Here is a 16,778-nt window from a genome sequence, read left to right on the forward strand (position 1 = left end):
TCTTGGATGCAGTTTTTAGCTTTATTTATAAAGCAACAGCACAGGTTTCAAATTGATAGCCAAATAAACGATCAATATGTTACAACCCAACAGACAATTTTTCTTTTACCTCATTTCTACATATTCTACATAAAATAATTCTGCATATGAAGAATACATTAGAGAAACAGCCAGTCACGATGATTCTTAGTAGCAAAGAAAAAAATCAGCCTGCATTTTCTATTTTCTAGGCTAGATCGCCTTCCCATGTGATGTCTCACTTCCTCACAAGAACCCTCCAACACTTAATGTTACAAATCTCAGAAAAGTTCTAAGTTACCTGCCCAAGGGCAGAGGCAGTACTGAACCCGAGTCCATATGACTGCAAGTCCAGTACCTGTTTCCACCACCTAATATTGCCCCTTTAGTTTAATATCAACATATAAAGCTTTTAAAAATTTTTTTCAATGCACTCTTCAATTCATTTATTAGCTCTTTGTTGTCAAGAAAAAAATATTTCAATCAGTCCATCATTCTCTGAACCCACTCTACCTCTGATTTCATCTGAAATAAACAAGGCAGGGAAGAGGTAGAGAAAAAATATTTTTATATATTATTATATATTTATAATATATATAAACATATATATTTATTTATATATTTATTATATTATTATATATTCATTATAACTATATAAAAATTTATATAATATATATAAATAAATCAGCTAAACATATTTGTTTGTCCCAATAATTATTTCTACAATATATCTCTATACTTTTCCTATCTGGGGTCAGTTTTAAGTATTTCACTTAATTAATTCTAATGCTATTGATTAAGTGGACAAAATATACATAAAAAAATCTGTTTATGTTAGAGCTCAAGACCTCCACTGCTGGCTGACTTGATGATTTACATTCATGATGTGTATATTTGTTATGCTTCTATTTGTGAATATGGGAGAGAAAGACCCATAAGTTTGGTGGGATTAATTTTACAAAAATGAAAAGTTTTACAAAGATTTGTTTCCTTATTATTCAAACAATTGCTCATGGGTAAGAGCTCTGTCATTACTCTTGCAGGAAGGGGAAGAATGTCACCACAGGACGAATGCTGCTGAGAGCTGCCCTCTGCTTCTTCTCCTAGGAGCGTCCCACACTTTGCTATGTATCTGAGAAATTAGAATCCGTTTTGGAAAAAGCCTCTTAAAGAACAAAATGGTTGAAGAAAGAAAAAGAAATTCAGTGATTATGACAATAGCAAGAAAAATTGCTACAAATAAGTAGCACATGTGTAAATCCTGGCCTTCCCCTTCTCATGCCTGGCATCCCTCAGCTACCTTTCAGCGCCTCCATGAGAGTGGGCAACTCTGCAAGATAAACTTGCTCTGGCTAAGATCAGCCCTTACGTTCTCTGAGAGTCAAAATTCAAGCTACAAATTCTCCTGCCCAACATAAAATTGTCTAATAAATTCCCTTTGTAGGAAAACGCTATAACTATTGGGAAGCACAAACTATGGGATTTGAACAAGGTTTGTATTGGAGATGGGATATCTTACTTTTTACAAGCACAGAGGAAATATAGAACTTTTGATTTATGCTAAAACAAAAGCAGCAACAGACGGGCTCAAAGTCAGAGTAACTAGGTATACAAGTTATATAATACAAGTCATGCCTCTCACCTTAGTGCTTCCACTCCCTCAGCATAATGGTCTATGCTACATATGGCGATGTAGTTGCACATCTGAGAACTAGGGGAAATAACTCACTCCAAATATTCTTGGAGTAAATCAGTAGGAAGCGTAGATATGCTGCCATAAGTACGTGCTAGTAAACTTATAAGAAATCATTTGTTTTTACTTGAAATTTATAAACCCAATTGAGCATAAAAACTCTAAAACATGAAATAAAATGTTTCTTCTAATTCACAAATGTGATTACTATTCACACACATCATTTGATCAGCCCACGCAATGTTTATCAGACCTTCTCATATCACATGTAAAAAACCAGAATGGCATTGTCTTAACTTGTTGCTGTTCAAATAAATACGTATCACTAGTAAAGAAAGAAGGGTGCAGAAGAAAGAAGCTAGCTTGCTATTGACAGAATTCATTAGAGTCGAGAATGAAATCAACTTAACAAATGTTTATAGAAAGCCTTCTATAGGTGACTACAAAGTAAGACATGCCGACAGCATTTAGAGAGGTGCAAAAATTAATACAGAAACATCTCAAGGCAGATCATAGGTACAGTTGAGTACAAAGTGCCCTGAGGATTTAGAACAGGGAAGGATAACACCTGGTCGTGAGGGAATCCAGACAGCCTTCACAGAAACGCCTGTGTCTCCCTGTTATTCTTCCATTTTTAAAACGATTACTTTAACTTGAAAAGAATATAGAAATATACAAAAACAAAAGGAAAAACGACACCAAATGTCACCATTTTCCTTCACCTGACTCAGTAAGTCTACCCTCCAGAAATAAATTATCTTAACAATTTGGTACCTAGTTTTTAAAATTTTTTAATGCTAGATATATATTTTTATACACACACATAGGTCATTTAAAATGGAACAATACATATTATTGTATAACTTGTCTGTTTAATTTACCATCTTGATACCTTTTTAGGATGGTGTAAGGAAGGGAAAAGTTGACAGAGGCACTCCCTCTTTGATATGCCCAAGGCCATGTTGACCTTACTGGACATTCTTGCAAATCCTCTGATGGAATTTCTCAGCAGGAAGATAACTGAGATAGTTCTAATCTAAGAACATATTTAGAAGGCTACCCCTTGTCTGTCTAGATCCACACTGTCAAATGCAGTAGCCACTAGACACATTTGGCTATTTAAATTTAAATTAATTAAAATTAAAAGTTCAGTCCCTTAGTCACAACAGCCACATTTCAAGTGCTCACTCAATGGCCACATGTAGCTAGTGACCACTGTATTGGACAGCACAGATATAGAACGTTTCCATCATTGCAGAAAGTTCTACGGGACAACACTCACAGTAAATCACCCTGGCATTTTTATTTCATCTGGCTAAAGAATGGAAGTTAGTCACAAAGACTACATGGGTGACTAACAGAAAATAAAAATGAAGGCTACCCAAATCTGGAAGGCTCCCTCTATGCTAATGTGAACCACACATAGTTGGCACTTGTCACTCAGAACCCACAATGCCTCCAGGGATGTGAAAAGGGTCACCTGAGAGCTGACGGACTCATGGCCTCCCAGCAGCCAGGCACTTGGTGGCAGCTTATTGCTTGTACCCACCACTCATGATTAGCAAAGTTTGGTTAATTTTACTAACGTATGTTTGTTTCATACGTCATGAGTCATAATCTTGTGCTATATCTCAGGTTAAGATACATGATTCCAGAATAGTATTCAATTTAATGCAACTGAATAGTATGGATGTCCTATAGTTGATTTAACCATAAACCTATTCATAGACATTTAGGCTGCCTCAAACGTTTTGCTTTCACAAATACCACTGCAATTAATGCTCATATACATAAATCTTTTATACATTCAGACTATTATTTTGTAGGACAGAATGCAAGTGGTTTTGCTGAGTCATAAGGTTATGAACATTTGTAATTTTAATAGGTACTGCAAATTACCTTTCTAAAGAGTTGTCCCAATGTATTCTCCCTCTAATAGTACAGGATAGGCCCTTTCATCCATACTATTTCCATCACTGGATATTACGTCATTAATTTTTGCCAATATGATTGTTTTTAATTGCTTTTCCTTCATCATGAGTGAGGCCACAGATCTATTTATGGCTATTTGAAGATCCATAAATTGTCTATTTCCATGGCTTTTTTATATACTTTGCCATTTTATTAATATCTAAAGGATAGTTTGTCTATTGCTGGTTGATTTGTAGGACGTGTTGGTTTACTGGTGTTACTTTGTGTTTTACTACTGCAAATATCTGTCTTCCTCAACACTCTGCCCCATTTACCTCACCGCTCTGCCTTTTAACTTGGTTTAAGATGTCTTTTTACCATCAGTTAAGTTTTTATGTAATCAAATCTGTCAATTCCTTTAAGATTTTAAGTCCTAAGAAGTTGTTTCCCCATTCTAAGATTATAAATGTATCCTTCTATATTTTCTTTAAATTTTTAATATTTTCTTTTTTTACATATAAAATTGTAGTCTACCTGGAATTTATTTTTGTATATGATGAGAGATAAGGCTCCAACTTAATTTTCTTACAAATAGGTAGTCAATTGTTTCAGTATCATTTAGGGGAAAAATTATCTTTTCTCCACTGATTTGAAATGTCACATTTATCATGTATTAATATCTTATACTTTAATCTGTTTCTGGACTATCAATTTTCCTTTAATTAGAAATTCCCCTACACTCTTCTATCTTCTAGATTACAAAAGTACATGGACTTAAGGAAATTCAGGGTGCCAGTTTCAATAAAAGCTCCTTATTTTAATCAATCAAGGCCACAGTCAGTGACTTGGCAACACATATTAAGGGCTTACAACATGTTTTCAATCTACCTCTGTAACCAGCTTTGCTACACCCCTCCTCAACAGCAGCCCAGTATTTGGCAAATGGCAGAATACTACGTAATCATTTGCCGAATGTGTTAATTCGCAATAGTAAGTTCAGTTTACACGGATGAAAGTGTTTAATTTAAAAGTCATCATTTGATCTGTATCTACTTTCAGCTTATCCCCAATAAATCCTAGAAAGGGGAAATGATAGCTTGCATCACTGAAGGAATATGACAACTTCACTAAAGCTACTAAAATAGTGTATCTCCCCAAAAATAACGTTGCAATGCATTTGGCGGACCCCTCAGGCTGCTGGCCACTCCCCTCTCCTCCTCTCCAAGATACCTATGGTACACCTTTTACTGGCCCCTCAAATCTCCAAAAGCCCCTCCCCATCAGAAGAAAACCTTCACATCTTCCCACCACAAAGCCATAGATTTTGCCTTCCCTCCTACCAGAAGAAATGTTCCTGGTTAGGACAAACCTTCCCAGCTCACTTACTCAAGGGTTTCCTACCGCCTCTCTTTCCTGTGCCATTCCTCTCTTCGAGATCATTCTCATCACATACAAACAACTGTAAATATCTTCATCTTTAAAAATTCCTCATCATTAATCCACATGCCTCTCCATTTACTACCACACTTCCCTTTCCCCTCTACAGCAAAATTCCTTGAAAAAGTGCCTGCACTCGCCATGCTTTTTTCCTCTCTACCTTTCATCTCTTGAACCTACTGGTTCAACCATTCAAGTTTTACTCCCCATCCTTCCCCTGAATTTGTTATGATCTGGTCATCACTAGCCTCCAACTTGCCAAAAACAACAGTCAGTTCTTGGTGCTTACCTTACAACCCCTATCAGCAACATCTGACTCAGTTGATCACTCTGTCCTTAAGATAATTTCTTCACTTGACTTCGAGGACACCCAGTTCTCATGGTTTTTCACACTTGACTGGCAGCTCCTTCTCAGTCCCTTTAGATTAGTCCCTCCCCACCCATCTCTCTGATTTCTACATGAAGTGGCCCAGGGCTCAGTCTCTGAACTCTTCTCTTCTCTAACCACACTTACTCTCTAGGTAACCTCATCTAGTCCCACAGGTTCAAATATCCTAGCAACTCTTCAATTTTGTATCTCCATATGCAACTCAGCTCTGAACTCAAAAACACATATATATAACTACATACTCAACATCGTCAGTTGGATATCTAATCAATACATCAATCTTAGCATGTCCAAAACCAAAATCAAAGTTAAACAAAGCAACAGTAACAACAATCCCCTGCTCCTTCCCCAGAATCCACCCAGTCAGTTACCACCCTGGCTGATAACCACTAGGTCTTGCCTCAATTACTCTAAAAATCTTCTAGCTGGTCTCTACTTCTATTCTGCCACATTCTCTCTCCCCCAATTCTATTCTCCACAAGTAGCTCTCATGATCCTTTTAAATTAAAAACCAGACTATGTAACTCTTCTGCTTAAAATTTTCCAATGGCTTCCCATCACTTGGAATAAAACCCAAGGTCTTTCCATGGCCTATAAAGTTGTGATCAGACCCTGACTTTCTATCCAACCTGAACTCACACCAACACATCACTCACTCTTGATGAGCACAAACCAACCATCCTATAAATAAGGAACTAAAATGATACCTTCTGTGCCTCACGGACACATCAAGCTAACTTCTGCCTCAGGGCTCTTCCCTCTGCCTGATACATTGTACTCGCAGATATCTGCATAGTGTTATTTTCATTTCATTTAGGTCTCTGTTCAAATGTTACTTTCTCTATATTTTTTATCCTGATTTATTTTTATTCTATTTTATTTTATTATAGTACTTAATACTACCTTACATTCTATTACATATTGGTTTATTATCAAACACTTTAACTAGAATGTAAGCTCAATAAGACCATGGTTTTTTTTTTTATTCACTTTTTTATCCTCAGAACCTAGAACAGCCCCTGAAACACAGGAAGTACACAATAAATATTTGTTGAAGAAGTGAGTAAACAAATGAACATATACGTATTTTGATTATGAATGTGGCTTAATGATCCTAGCTTAATACATAATCCAAAAGGGCAAACATGTTTGGGGGCATCACTCACTTTTCGTTGTTTTACAGAGTCCAATTTTATGAGCCAGTATGAAGCCACTTTTGTTTTATGATACTTCCAGTTATCAATGATCTGTTTTGAGAGAGAAACATTAAGAAATTTAACCTAGAATTTTCCTTAAAAGTAACAAAAAGTAAATAAATGTGTTGAAACCAATTTTATTAATTAATTTGTCAAATGAAGGCACTATAATATTACTTGCAATAAATAATGTCTACTTTCATAAAAAGACGTGCAAAGATTTCTAACATAAGGTAAAGAAGCCATCTGACTCCAAAGATGTCTCATCTTGTTGTAAAATGCACACAATCTCTAATGAATGAAAGCCAAAAGTCTTCAGGCACATAAGGTTTGGGAAGGAGCCCAAAACATATAGATTTCCCACTTTAATTCCAAGAGCTGTATTTACTACATCATCCATAATAACAGATTACTGAATAATACATTAGAAGATAACCTATGTTTTGTTTTCTTTGTGCAAATCTACAAAATTTCTGAATATATATTCCAGTAATATATGCTGTAGCAAACATTAAAATATTTGCTGCATATAATGAACATATAGCAAACAATCTAATGTCTTATAGAATTATTAATTATATGTTATTAACTATATAAGCCTAACTATGTTCTTTACAGAACAATCACATTAGCCACAAATATTATTTCTACTCTCTGATTGTCCCATTTTTCTTCTACCTGATTCATAAAGGTGGTAGATAACTAATATCTTTTAAAAATATAAGCAAAATGTCTGGTACAAAGACATTGGCTTTACTTAGAAAAGGACTTGAATAAATAAGATAACATCTATAAATAAAAAGACATCTATCACAATACTTTACAACTAAGGCTCATCTTTCTTCTTTTTCTCTTATCATAAAAAACAGCTGCTCATTCGCAAACAAGATACCCTTTTCATTTTTTAAAAAATATATAACAATAGACTGCATAATATTTGGGGGTTTTGGTTATAGCTATGTCATGATTACAAAATAGAAATTGCCGGTATTGATTTTTTAAACTAAGAAAGTCTTTTTTTACTATTATTTGTTTGTTCTTTGTTTCTAGACAGTTGCTTTAGACAGATCTAAAGTAATGCTAAAAAGTGAAAAAAGCCAAGTGTTTGGCTATGGTTTTTATCCCACAACTGGCCACCAGATGGTGCCTTCTCCTCTGGAAAAAAAATAGAGGGAAACCAGAAAACAACATTCTATTACTGAGGAATTATCTAGAAATGACAATTTGAAAAGGATGTTTGAATGAAGAAATAGAACTTTGAATGAAGAAATGCTCTTTCGCCAAAAAATATTTGAATAACTTGGACCTTCTTTCTAAATTAGGAGTAAGTCATTGACTTTCATGTGAATTTTAGGACTCCTGGCCATTACAGAACATTCCACTGGGTGGTGCAAATATGTGTGTAATAAGAAAAATACACACAACATAAGCCATTTCAAAATTTGACCAAAACCATACAAGGTGTCACATTCAAATATTCTTGACATTTATGCCCAAGGCCCCAGTTTTCTCATTATATCTCATTCCATATTAGATCTTTCTAAATCTTTATGGAAGCAGGCTTAACTTGATATTTCTTTAATCGTTAAGAACAATAATTATTTAACATTAATTATTCTCACTTGATGAAGCAGTTGTATCATTAAAATAGGACTATACACTAAAAGATCTTTTGCGTCGCTGATTATAAATGTGATCTCACTGCTCATGAATCATAATAATTAAAATAACCCCTGTATATTTTAAAGCTTGTGGAGGTTGAAAAGAACATCAATTAAGTTTACTATGTCATTGAGAATAATGCCATCAGGAAAAAATAATGCCATCAATATTTTAAGAAGAAGAATAAAAAAGTATGAGCTCCTTGGAATTTTATATACATCAAATACTCACATCTTCTATCAGAAGCAGGGATTCTGCATCTGATTTTCCTGGAAACCGGATCTTCATGTCCTTGAGAACAAACAAGGTCTGACTTGTTAGATCGTCTTCTTGTTCTTTTGTTCTCAGTTGCCGCAAAGACTCACTCTTAAATTTGAAAGAATACAGATATTTGGAGGGGGTCTTATTTCATTGTGCCACTATAATCTGAAAGATATTCCTAGGTAAAAATGATGCACTTTTAATTGAAAAAAATAACAATGAAAAAGGAAGAAAATGATTTTTTTACATTTATCCTTAGGATTAAATGTATATGATCTCCCAAGAGTATCTTTCACACTTTCACATAGTTGTATTTTATTTAGCTCAAAATACTAAAATAAAAATAATGAGTGTTTTAAAAAGACTTCCTGGTCAGTTTCATTTGCTACATATACCTTAGGCGATTCTTGATCAGGAAAAAAAAAAAAATCATTCATTGTTACCAAGCGAAACTCATTCACTTATATTTTCTAGACTCTTCCCTTTGGAAATATCCACATTAAATAAACAAATTAAATAAATCTCCCATCTATGTAAAGGTACTTGGAGCTATCTATCTGAGCATCTATAAGTAAGCCTGATTACAAAATAAACTCACTGACTTCCTCAATAGTGAATCTCTGGGATTCATGCTAAGAAGGGAATACTATATGTTAATTTAATATACAGAAAACATTATAAACAATATTGTACTTCAGGGCTCTAAGGACAATTTATCAATGGTTTATTTTTTTAACCTATTAATCGATAGTCCCATTAAGAAAAATTTTCCATACAACAAATTTCCCCAAATTTACAGATATACTGCACAATACAATGCAAAATCATATATTTACTCAGATGATTTTTCAGCAAAATTATCTACTCAATCAGCAAATGGAAAATAAAATGCTATTCTCAGTGTCCATCCCTGAGTTCTGTGATACAGTGAAGTCTGAATTTAAGAGCCCATACTAAGTCATAGGCTAAGATAGATGAAAAATCCAAATTCCAGGAAACCATGAGTTGAATTATAGAAAGGATCTGAGGTTCAATCTGTGCTCCTCCCAGCTGATCCCTTTGCCAGCTAAATCCTGAGTAAGTGCTTCCTGTAATTTCGAAGGAGCAAAACAGACGACTTACCATCTGAGAGTCAGTGGAGCTGTCATCATTACTGTGAGGCAGATGTCTCATGTAGGAGGAAGCACGGTTTAAAGAGTGTGACCGAGACCCTGACATTGGCCGGGACGCTATCAGTTGTTGAGCAGAGAAGGGGCGGTTGTCCACACTGGACGGTGATTGAGAAGAGATGGACCGAGGGCAACTGACTGAACGCCTGATGGAGCCTATCAGTGGTGAGAAGAAGGAGAGTATAACCAGCAGAACTAGCAGAAGTTTCTCACTGTATTAGGTCTATATAAACTAACGATTAGACCACGTGGTAGCAGGGAGGCAATAAATGTCAAAGCATAGGCATCATCATGAGAAGATGAGTTGGGAGTTAATTCTCCAATTTAAACAGTGAACTTGGTGCAGAACCCCTGTCATGTATGACGAATGGCTAGAATGAGAATAATACTTAAACAGTACTTTAATGTTCTATTCTTGAAACATGACATAAAAGAACCAGAGGAAAGGAAAACTAACATTTATGAAGCACCTTCTTCTTAGCCAGGCATCGTGCTAAGTGTTGCACTTTTATCTTAATTCTCCCAGAAACCATTTGAAGTAAGAATCTCCATCACCTGGAGGCTCAGAGAAAGAACTTTCTCAAGGTCATATGACAAGAAAGTTGCTAAGCTCTGGTTTAAATGCTGACCTATCCAATACCAGTGTCCTCCCTCTTCCCATAATGCCATGATGCCATCCACTATCCTTGGATTAGAGTGGTAATTTATTAGAATCTGTGTATAGGTTAGAACGAGAATATTTACAGCGAGATTCATAGGGAGGGATGGAAAGGAGGCTACAGAACGTCCAGGATAGATGGATAAGTTACAGAATTTAGAGCCTATGAGAAAAAAAAAATAATAATAAAACAGAAGAAAAACATAAAGATTATCCTAATCGAGTTTAAATATATAATTATTTAAAGTTTTATTATTTTATAAGTTTAAATTATTTTGTAAGTTTAAATATATAATAAGAGTAGTACTAGAAAGATAGTCTACTTATTCACAAGAGAGAAGAATAACAAAAAAACCTAGATTTAAATTTCCATAGTAAAAGATTTAAGTGAAGGCAAAATGCCTGGATCTAAAGAGTTGTTATCAGAACAAACAACTAGGGAAAACCACAGAATATCTTCCCCATTGCCTATTGAGAACATTTTAAAAAGAGAACCAACCAACCAAGGAAATAGAATATCACTCAATATTATCAACATTTACATCCTTTTTTAGCTCATATACATTCTATATACCCTCTGTTCTATATTCTCTCTCTGCTTGGGGAATATATCAATCTTCATTAATTAAATAATTTAATAAAACTCAAATGAAGGCAAGTTGAATACTCAAATATTTCTCTTCATTAGCTGTTGAAAAAAGTTTAAACCTTTATAAAGGCAACAGACATAAATCTTATATTTAGGGATGTATTTCTAAAGGATATTTTGGATAGATGACAAGCCTAATACTCCTCATTTGGTTCTGGAGAGTACAAAAAAGTATATTCATTCTATAAAAGATGTTAAAAAAAAAGCTTCCATTTGTTCCAAATATTAACTTCCTTGTGAACCTGAAAGTCTGACCATTTTTTGAAAAGACAGTGCTTCTAAAGAAAGGCTGTGTGGGGAACATACCACTGGTCAATCTTCTACCAAGAAAACACCTAAAAGCATGTGCTACTACCTACATCTTGGTCATGATTTCTTTGAGGGCTTAAGGTGATGGTTTGGACATATATAACCTGATAATGGATACAGAAGGAAAATATCCTCTCTCTTGAATCATCACAGATTCCCATTTTTCCCCTGCATACACTGGAAATTCAGACAGAATAACTATATAGCTAGATATGCCAATGATATTTAAGTAGATTAACATCAAATGGTTGTAACTTGTATACACAAATTATGTGAGAAAAATATTTCATATAGTTTTTTTGTGGGTTTTTTTTTTTTTGGTGAGGAAGATTGGCCCTGAGCTAACATCCATTGCCAATCTTCCTCTTTTTTTGCTGAGGAAGATTAGCCTTGAGCTAATATCTGTGCCCATATTCCTCTATTTTTTTTTTTTTTTCGTATGTAGGATGCCACCACAGCGTGGCTTGTTGAGCAGTGCATAGGTCTGTGCCCAGGATCTGAACCCACGAACCCCGGGGTGCCAAAGCGGAGTGGGCAAACTTAACCACTATGCCACTGGGCTGGCCCCTCATATAGTTTTATACAAGACTAACTTATAGCAAACCAAAATACATCCTTTGAAAGTATAATAAGTTTGAACTTCCTAAGTTAACTATCTACAATAGAAAGTGTCACATATAATCTGGATTTTGCCCTTGGTCTTCAGCATTACTTTGGAGAGAAACTCAAAGAGGGTCTGTGGCTATGATATTCTTTAGTATAAATTAAAGAGAGAATATAAAACAAAGTGAAACCCTTCTTGCAGTTTCTAATGACTATAAAAATAAAATATAACTAACAAGGAAAAAGATATGTAATTGAATTAGACTAGCTTTAAAATTAGAATTCACACTTAAAAACACTTTTAGTACTCTATTTGTCTGATCTCAGTTGATTAACCTATCGGTTTGAGAACAAAGAACAATCTCAGAGCTATAGGAACCCTAGCAATTTTTTCTCAACCCTGCCTTTATCCTCTGTCAGTTCAGGCTGTTACAGAGGCACACATTAACCAATAAGCGAGGAGCTTAAAAACTGTGAAATCTGGGCAGGACAATGTCAGCTTCCAAAAGAGAAACAGAGCCATACTTACACAGAGACACACTGAAAGTACATAAGGCATCTTTAAGAAAAAAGGAAGCAGTCGATAAAACAGCTTACAAACTCTAGAACAGGTGCTCAATAAACATATCTTAAATAAGTAAATAAATAAATGAAATGGCACAAAATACATTACGTCCCCTCCAAACATATAAGCTCTCCAAGACAGGAACATTAACATGTATCTTGATGGAATAATTTGAAAGTAAAAGAAATACCATTAAAATTTTCATCTATTAGTTCTGCATTCTCCAAGCATTTTGCCATAGTCTAGAAGGCCGGGTTTTAAATATACACATTATCAGGGAAGCTAATATTTACACCATTGCTGGAGATCAACAAAGGCTCACGATTGTGTGTGTTACACGACCGAACTGGTCCCTTTAGTGGAGCCCGAGGACAATGCAGGACAAGGCAGAGACACAAGAGACAGAAGGTAATCAAGTCCTGCATTGGAGGCAGCATCAGGAAGAGGTACCCAACAGAGCCCAGGGAAACAGCAATACCGCACTGGACGCTGGGGGATGAAAGGAGAATCGTGGACACCATAGGGAACATTGGAATCCAAGAAGGAATGAAAGACAGGAGAATGGGAGAGAGAGAAAATGTGAAAAGAAATAAAGGAAGAAAGAGAAGAGAGGAAGCAGGAAAGGAAGCAGACAGAGAAGCCAAATATTTCCTGTACACCAAAAGCACTGACTTAAGTTCTTCCCCAGGAAGAAAAGGCGAGGGAACAAAACTCTGACTCTTTCACAACTGCGTGGCTCACAAACACACGCAAGTCAAATGCCTAGAGAGATACACAGATTTTTAAAAATAGGCGAGACTATAAAGCAAAATGGGTGACAGAGGTAGGAAAAGTGGAGAGTGGAACGAGAATACATATTGGCTTAAAAGAGAATGCAATCAGCGATCAGCCATGAGGCGCATTTTATAAAATCCAGGCAAACACCTAGGACTTAACAAGTATCATGAAGTATAAAGGATGGCTTATAGAGATCCTTTTGTTTTCTATTTGCAGGCCCCGGAAGGGATTGCGGGATGTGCCCAGTCTGGATAGGGAAGGAAGCAGGATAGCATCCAGGTCTCCTCACACACAACGAGGGTTCATTTGGCCCGAGGTCCTTTTATTGAGTTCAGTAATTTCAGTTTCATAATTCTTCCATTAACAACTACATTAGAAGAAATTAACTTACTGGATTGTTGAATTAATTTGTAGTGGCTGGACTGTTTAAGATTATATGTAACTTGCTTTTCTCCTCTCTTAGTTTGGTATTCTTCCTTCTCATTTCCATCTGATTCTGAAGAGCTGCTGCTACTGTCATAGCTGCTGTCGCTGCTGCAGTAGTTCTGTCGTTTCATTATCTCAGTACTCTCGGGCATGGAAGACAGAGGCTAAAACAGAGGGAAATGCGTTATTTTGTTAGAATTCAAAAAAAAAAAGCTTATTAACATGACTAGTTACTATTTTTTATTTCCCACTTATGCTTTCTGCTTTTTACTGAAGTCTGAAAATCCCCCAAAGTACTATTGCTACAGTGCTGCTATTGGCCTACACGCTATTCACTAATCATTCTGTTTCTGTAAAATATTCTTTCTTCAGTGATATACTTCAGTCATGATAAGGAAAACGTTGTTTCTACATCATTGGAATAAAGGACCAGAGTATCCACAAACAAAGAATAACAAAATACAGGGGAAGTATTTGAGATAAAAATATAAAAATCAGAAACATAATCAGTTTTCCTTCATTCCATGCAGAGATATCATTCATTACTTAAGACTCAGAGATGTACCTTTGCTGTGTCATTAATGTTCAGAGTCACTCAATAAATGTGTGTGTGTTTGTGTGTGTGTGTGCTTGTAACAGAGAGAAGAGAAGAAGAGCGGGGGATGAGAAGGAGGGGCAAGAGGGGCAGAGAGAATAAGAAAGCAGCAGCCAGATAAACCACTATAGGTAAAGTAAGTCCACATCTGAAAACAGAGCCTAAGAGCCTATCCACTCAAATAGTGTGCAACGAGAAGCAAGGATATTCCTTACATGTCTAATTTGCTGTGGACATTTTTACAAATAAAAATTTTTAGTTAATTATTTGCTTTCCAATTGGTTATGAACGTTATGTCTTTTCTCAGAGGATTCCTAACTCTGACACATAGGGTCTGGTCATAATAGAGCAACATTGCTTTTCACTGCCCATGCTACAATAAAAAAAACTGATATAATATAAAAATCAGTATGGCATGAATTTTTTAGAGGATAGGCACCACGTGGAAGGATAAATCTGTAAAGACTCAAAATGCCATGCTATTATGTTCTAATATCTCCATTAGAATCACTTGTCTCCAAGCCTCCCAATGTGTTTCCAATGATGCCAGCTGAAGGAATAAGAGACACGGGAAGTACGACAGCTTCACTTCAGAAGAATGTGCACATCCAAGAACAAGACAGTTCGGAAATTAATAATTTTAAGAAACTATTTGTTACACACACAGCATATGCCTCTTATTCCTGCTGGGAAAGGCTCCCGCAGTTGTATACTAGTTTCTTGTTCTCTGTTAAATCAAACAAAAATGTTTTGATGTTAGCATACACCATAATGAAATCCTTGGTTACCATGGGATTTCACTGCAATAAGGTATATCCTCTTGAGTACCAGTGTAGGATGAAAGATAAAGAGAGAAATAGCATTTCATGAAGTGCCTGGAATACACAGTAAGCCAAAGCATGATCGTCTTAAAGTTACCGCCTTTGCAAAAGATGAAAAATAACCAAAGCAGGAAAGTAGTTTAATACACTAAGGAACAGCTTGTGTTTAAAAGTATGTTCTCCTTTTGATTGTCTAATATTTACTGAGCACTAACAATGTTCAAAGAGATATGCATAAAAACATTTACCAGGAACACAATCATCAAACATTTTGACAGTCTTGGGGAATATGAATTCTAGAGGAAGGATGTTTCTTCAGAAGTCTAGCATACCCAGAAGAAACAGTGGCACATTCAGGCTTGCTAGGAGTGCCTTCCTTCATGTAGGCAAACAGCTTTAAGGTTTCTTAAGGAGCTTGACTACATAATGAGTTATTCGATCCTATAAAGAATCAAAAGGGGAAACGGAGAGCTGAACCTTCATGTCATATATGCATTTGGGACTTTTTGACCAATACACTGTTCAAGCAATAATTAATAATAAGTCACAGCAGCATAAACTCTCAAGAGTGCCTTAACTACAAAATGGAATCTGTAAACCAGCATTGAGTTTTGACACCAACCATACTACTTATTTTTATGTCCAATCTTACTATAAACTGGGTCATATATAAAAAATATATATAAATGGTCTAAAGAATAATAAAACAAATGCCCATGTATCTAAGCTGAAGAAAAAGAACAATGCTAATACTTTATGTGGTGTTTATTATTTATGCACCTTTATATTCTCAAATAAGTGAGAAGTTATTATTTCTCCTAGTACAGGCTTCATTTAACCTTGATTATCTTCAGTTATTCTTCCACCAGCAAACACACTGGAAATTAATGTTTGGCATGTGATAATGTCCCTCTAAAAAGGAAAGCCTTAAGTTACAAGGAAAGGCAAGGCTAAAAGTTACACAAATCCTTTTACTTCCGACTGATTATGCAGCTTTCATCCACTTTGAAGTATTGCTTGCATTAATAACTACAGGAACTAACCGATTCATTTCATTTCAACAAATACACTATTAGTTCCTCCTACTTGCCTGGAATAAGAGGGGTTGAAAAAATACACAATATGAATTCTGCCCTCCAGGAGGTTATATTTTTATTTGGATGATAAACTTTATTCGATGAGGCAAAGGAAAATACAAGACAGTAGAAGGCTGTCTCAGGGTCTTTGCATTTGCCATTCTGCCATGAATATTGTGCCCCCAGGTTGTCTCGAGTCTGGTTTGCTGAATTGCAATAATTAATATATAAATCTTGGAAACTTCCCAATGTTTTCCAAAGTGAAGCAATGACTCATGAAGGTATTCACTTTTATAGATACCTAAAATATATTTGTCCCAAAGGAATTATCAATGACATCTTCCACAATTCTTCAATATAGAGCACATAATTCAGAGGAATAGTGCCTGACATCCAAGGTCTCTGGTCTCCACCAGATACTATGTACCTTTCACCAGGTTCCTTTTGTACCATTTTACTCTCTGAGAATCATCCACTTGAGTCATACCAAATTCTTCGTTGTTTCTCCAACACCCTATGCAGTGTCACACCGCCATGTCTTTGCCTTTAATGTTCCCACTATCC

At 35.6% G+C, this 16,778-nt stretch overlaps 1 protein-coding gene across 4 annotated transcripts in view; it reads right to left on the minus strand.

The window, feature by feature from the left end:
• The window catches only part of TTLL7 (tubulin tyrosine ligase like 7), a 136,737-nt gene that overhangs the window by 29,882 nt on the left and 90,077 nt on the right, over positions 1-16,778 (minus strand). For all 4 annotated transcript variants that reach the window (XM_058538388.1, XM_058538387.1, XM_058538385.1 and 1 more), the window contains 4 exons: positions 13,688-13,886; positions 9,689-9,891; positions 8,537-8,671; positions 6,614-6,694 (listed from right to left, as the gene is read on the minus strand). In XM_058538388.1, the coding sequence (XP_058394371.1) occupies positions 6,614-6,694; positions 8,537-8,671; positions 9,689-9,891; positions 13,688-13,886 (618 nt within the window). The remainder of the gene's footprint in view (positions 1-6,613; positions 6,695-8,536; positions 8,672-9,688; positions 9,892-13,687; positions 13,887-16,778) is intronic.

Source organism: Diceros bicornis, chromosome 4, assembly GCF_020826845.1.
Source record: "Diceros bicornis minor isolate mBicDic1 chromosome 4, mDicBic1.mat.cur, whole genome shotgun sequence".
In the NCBI taxonomy this organism is placed as follows: domain Eukaryota; kingdom Metazoa; phylum Chordata; class Mammalia; order Perissodactyla; family Rhinocerotidae; genus Diceros; species Diceros bicornis.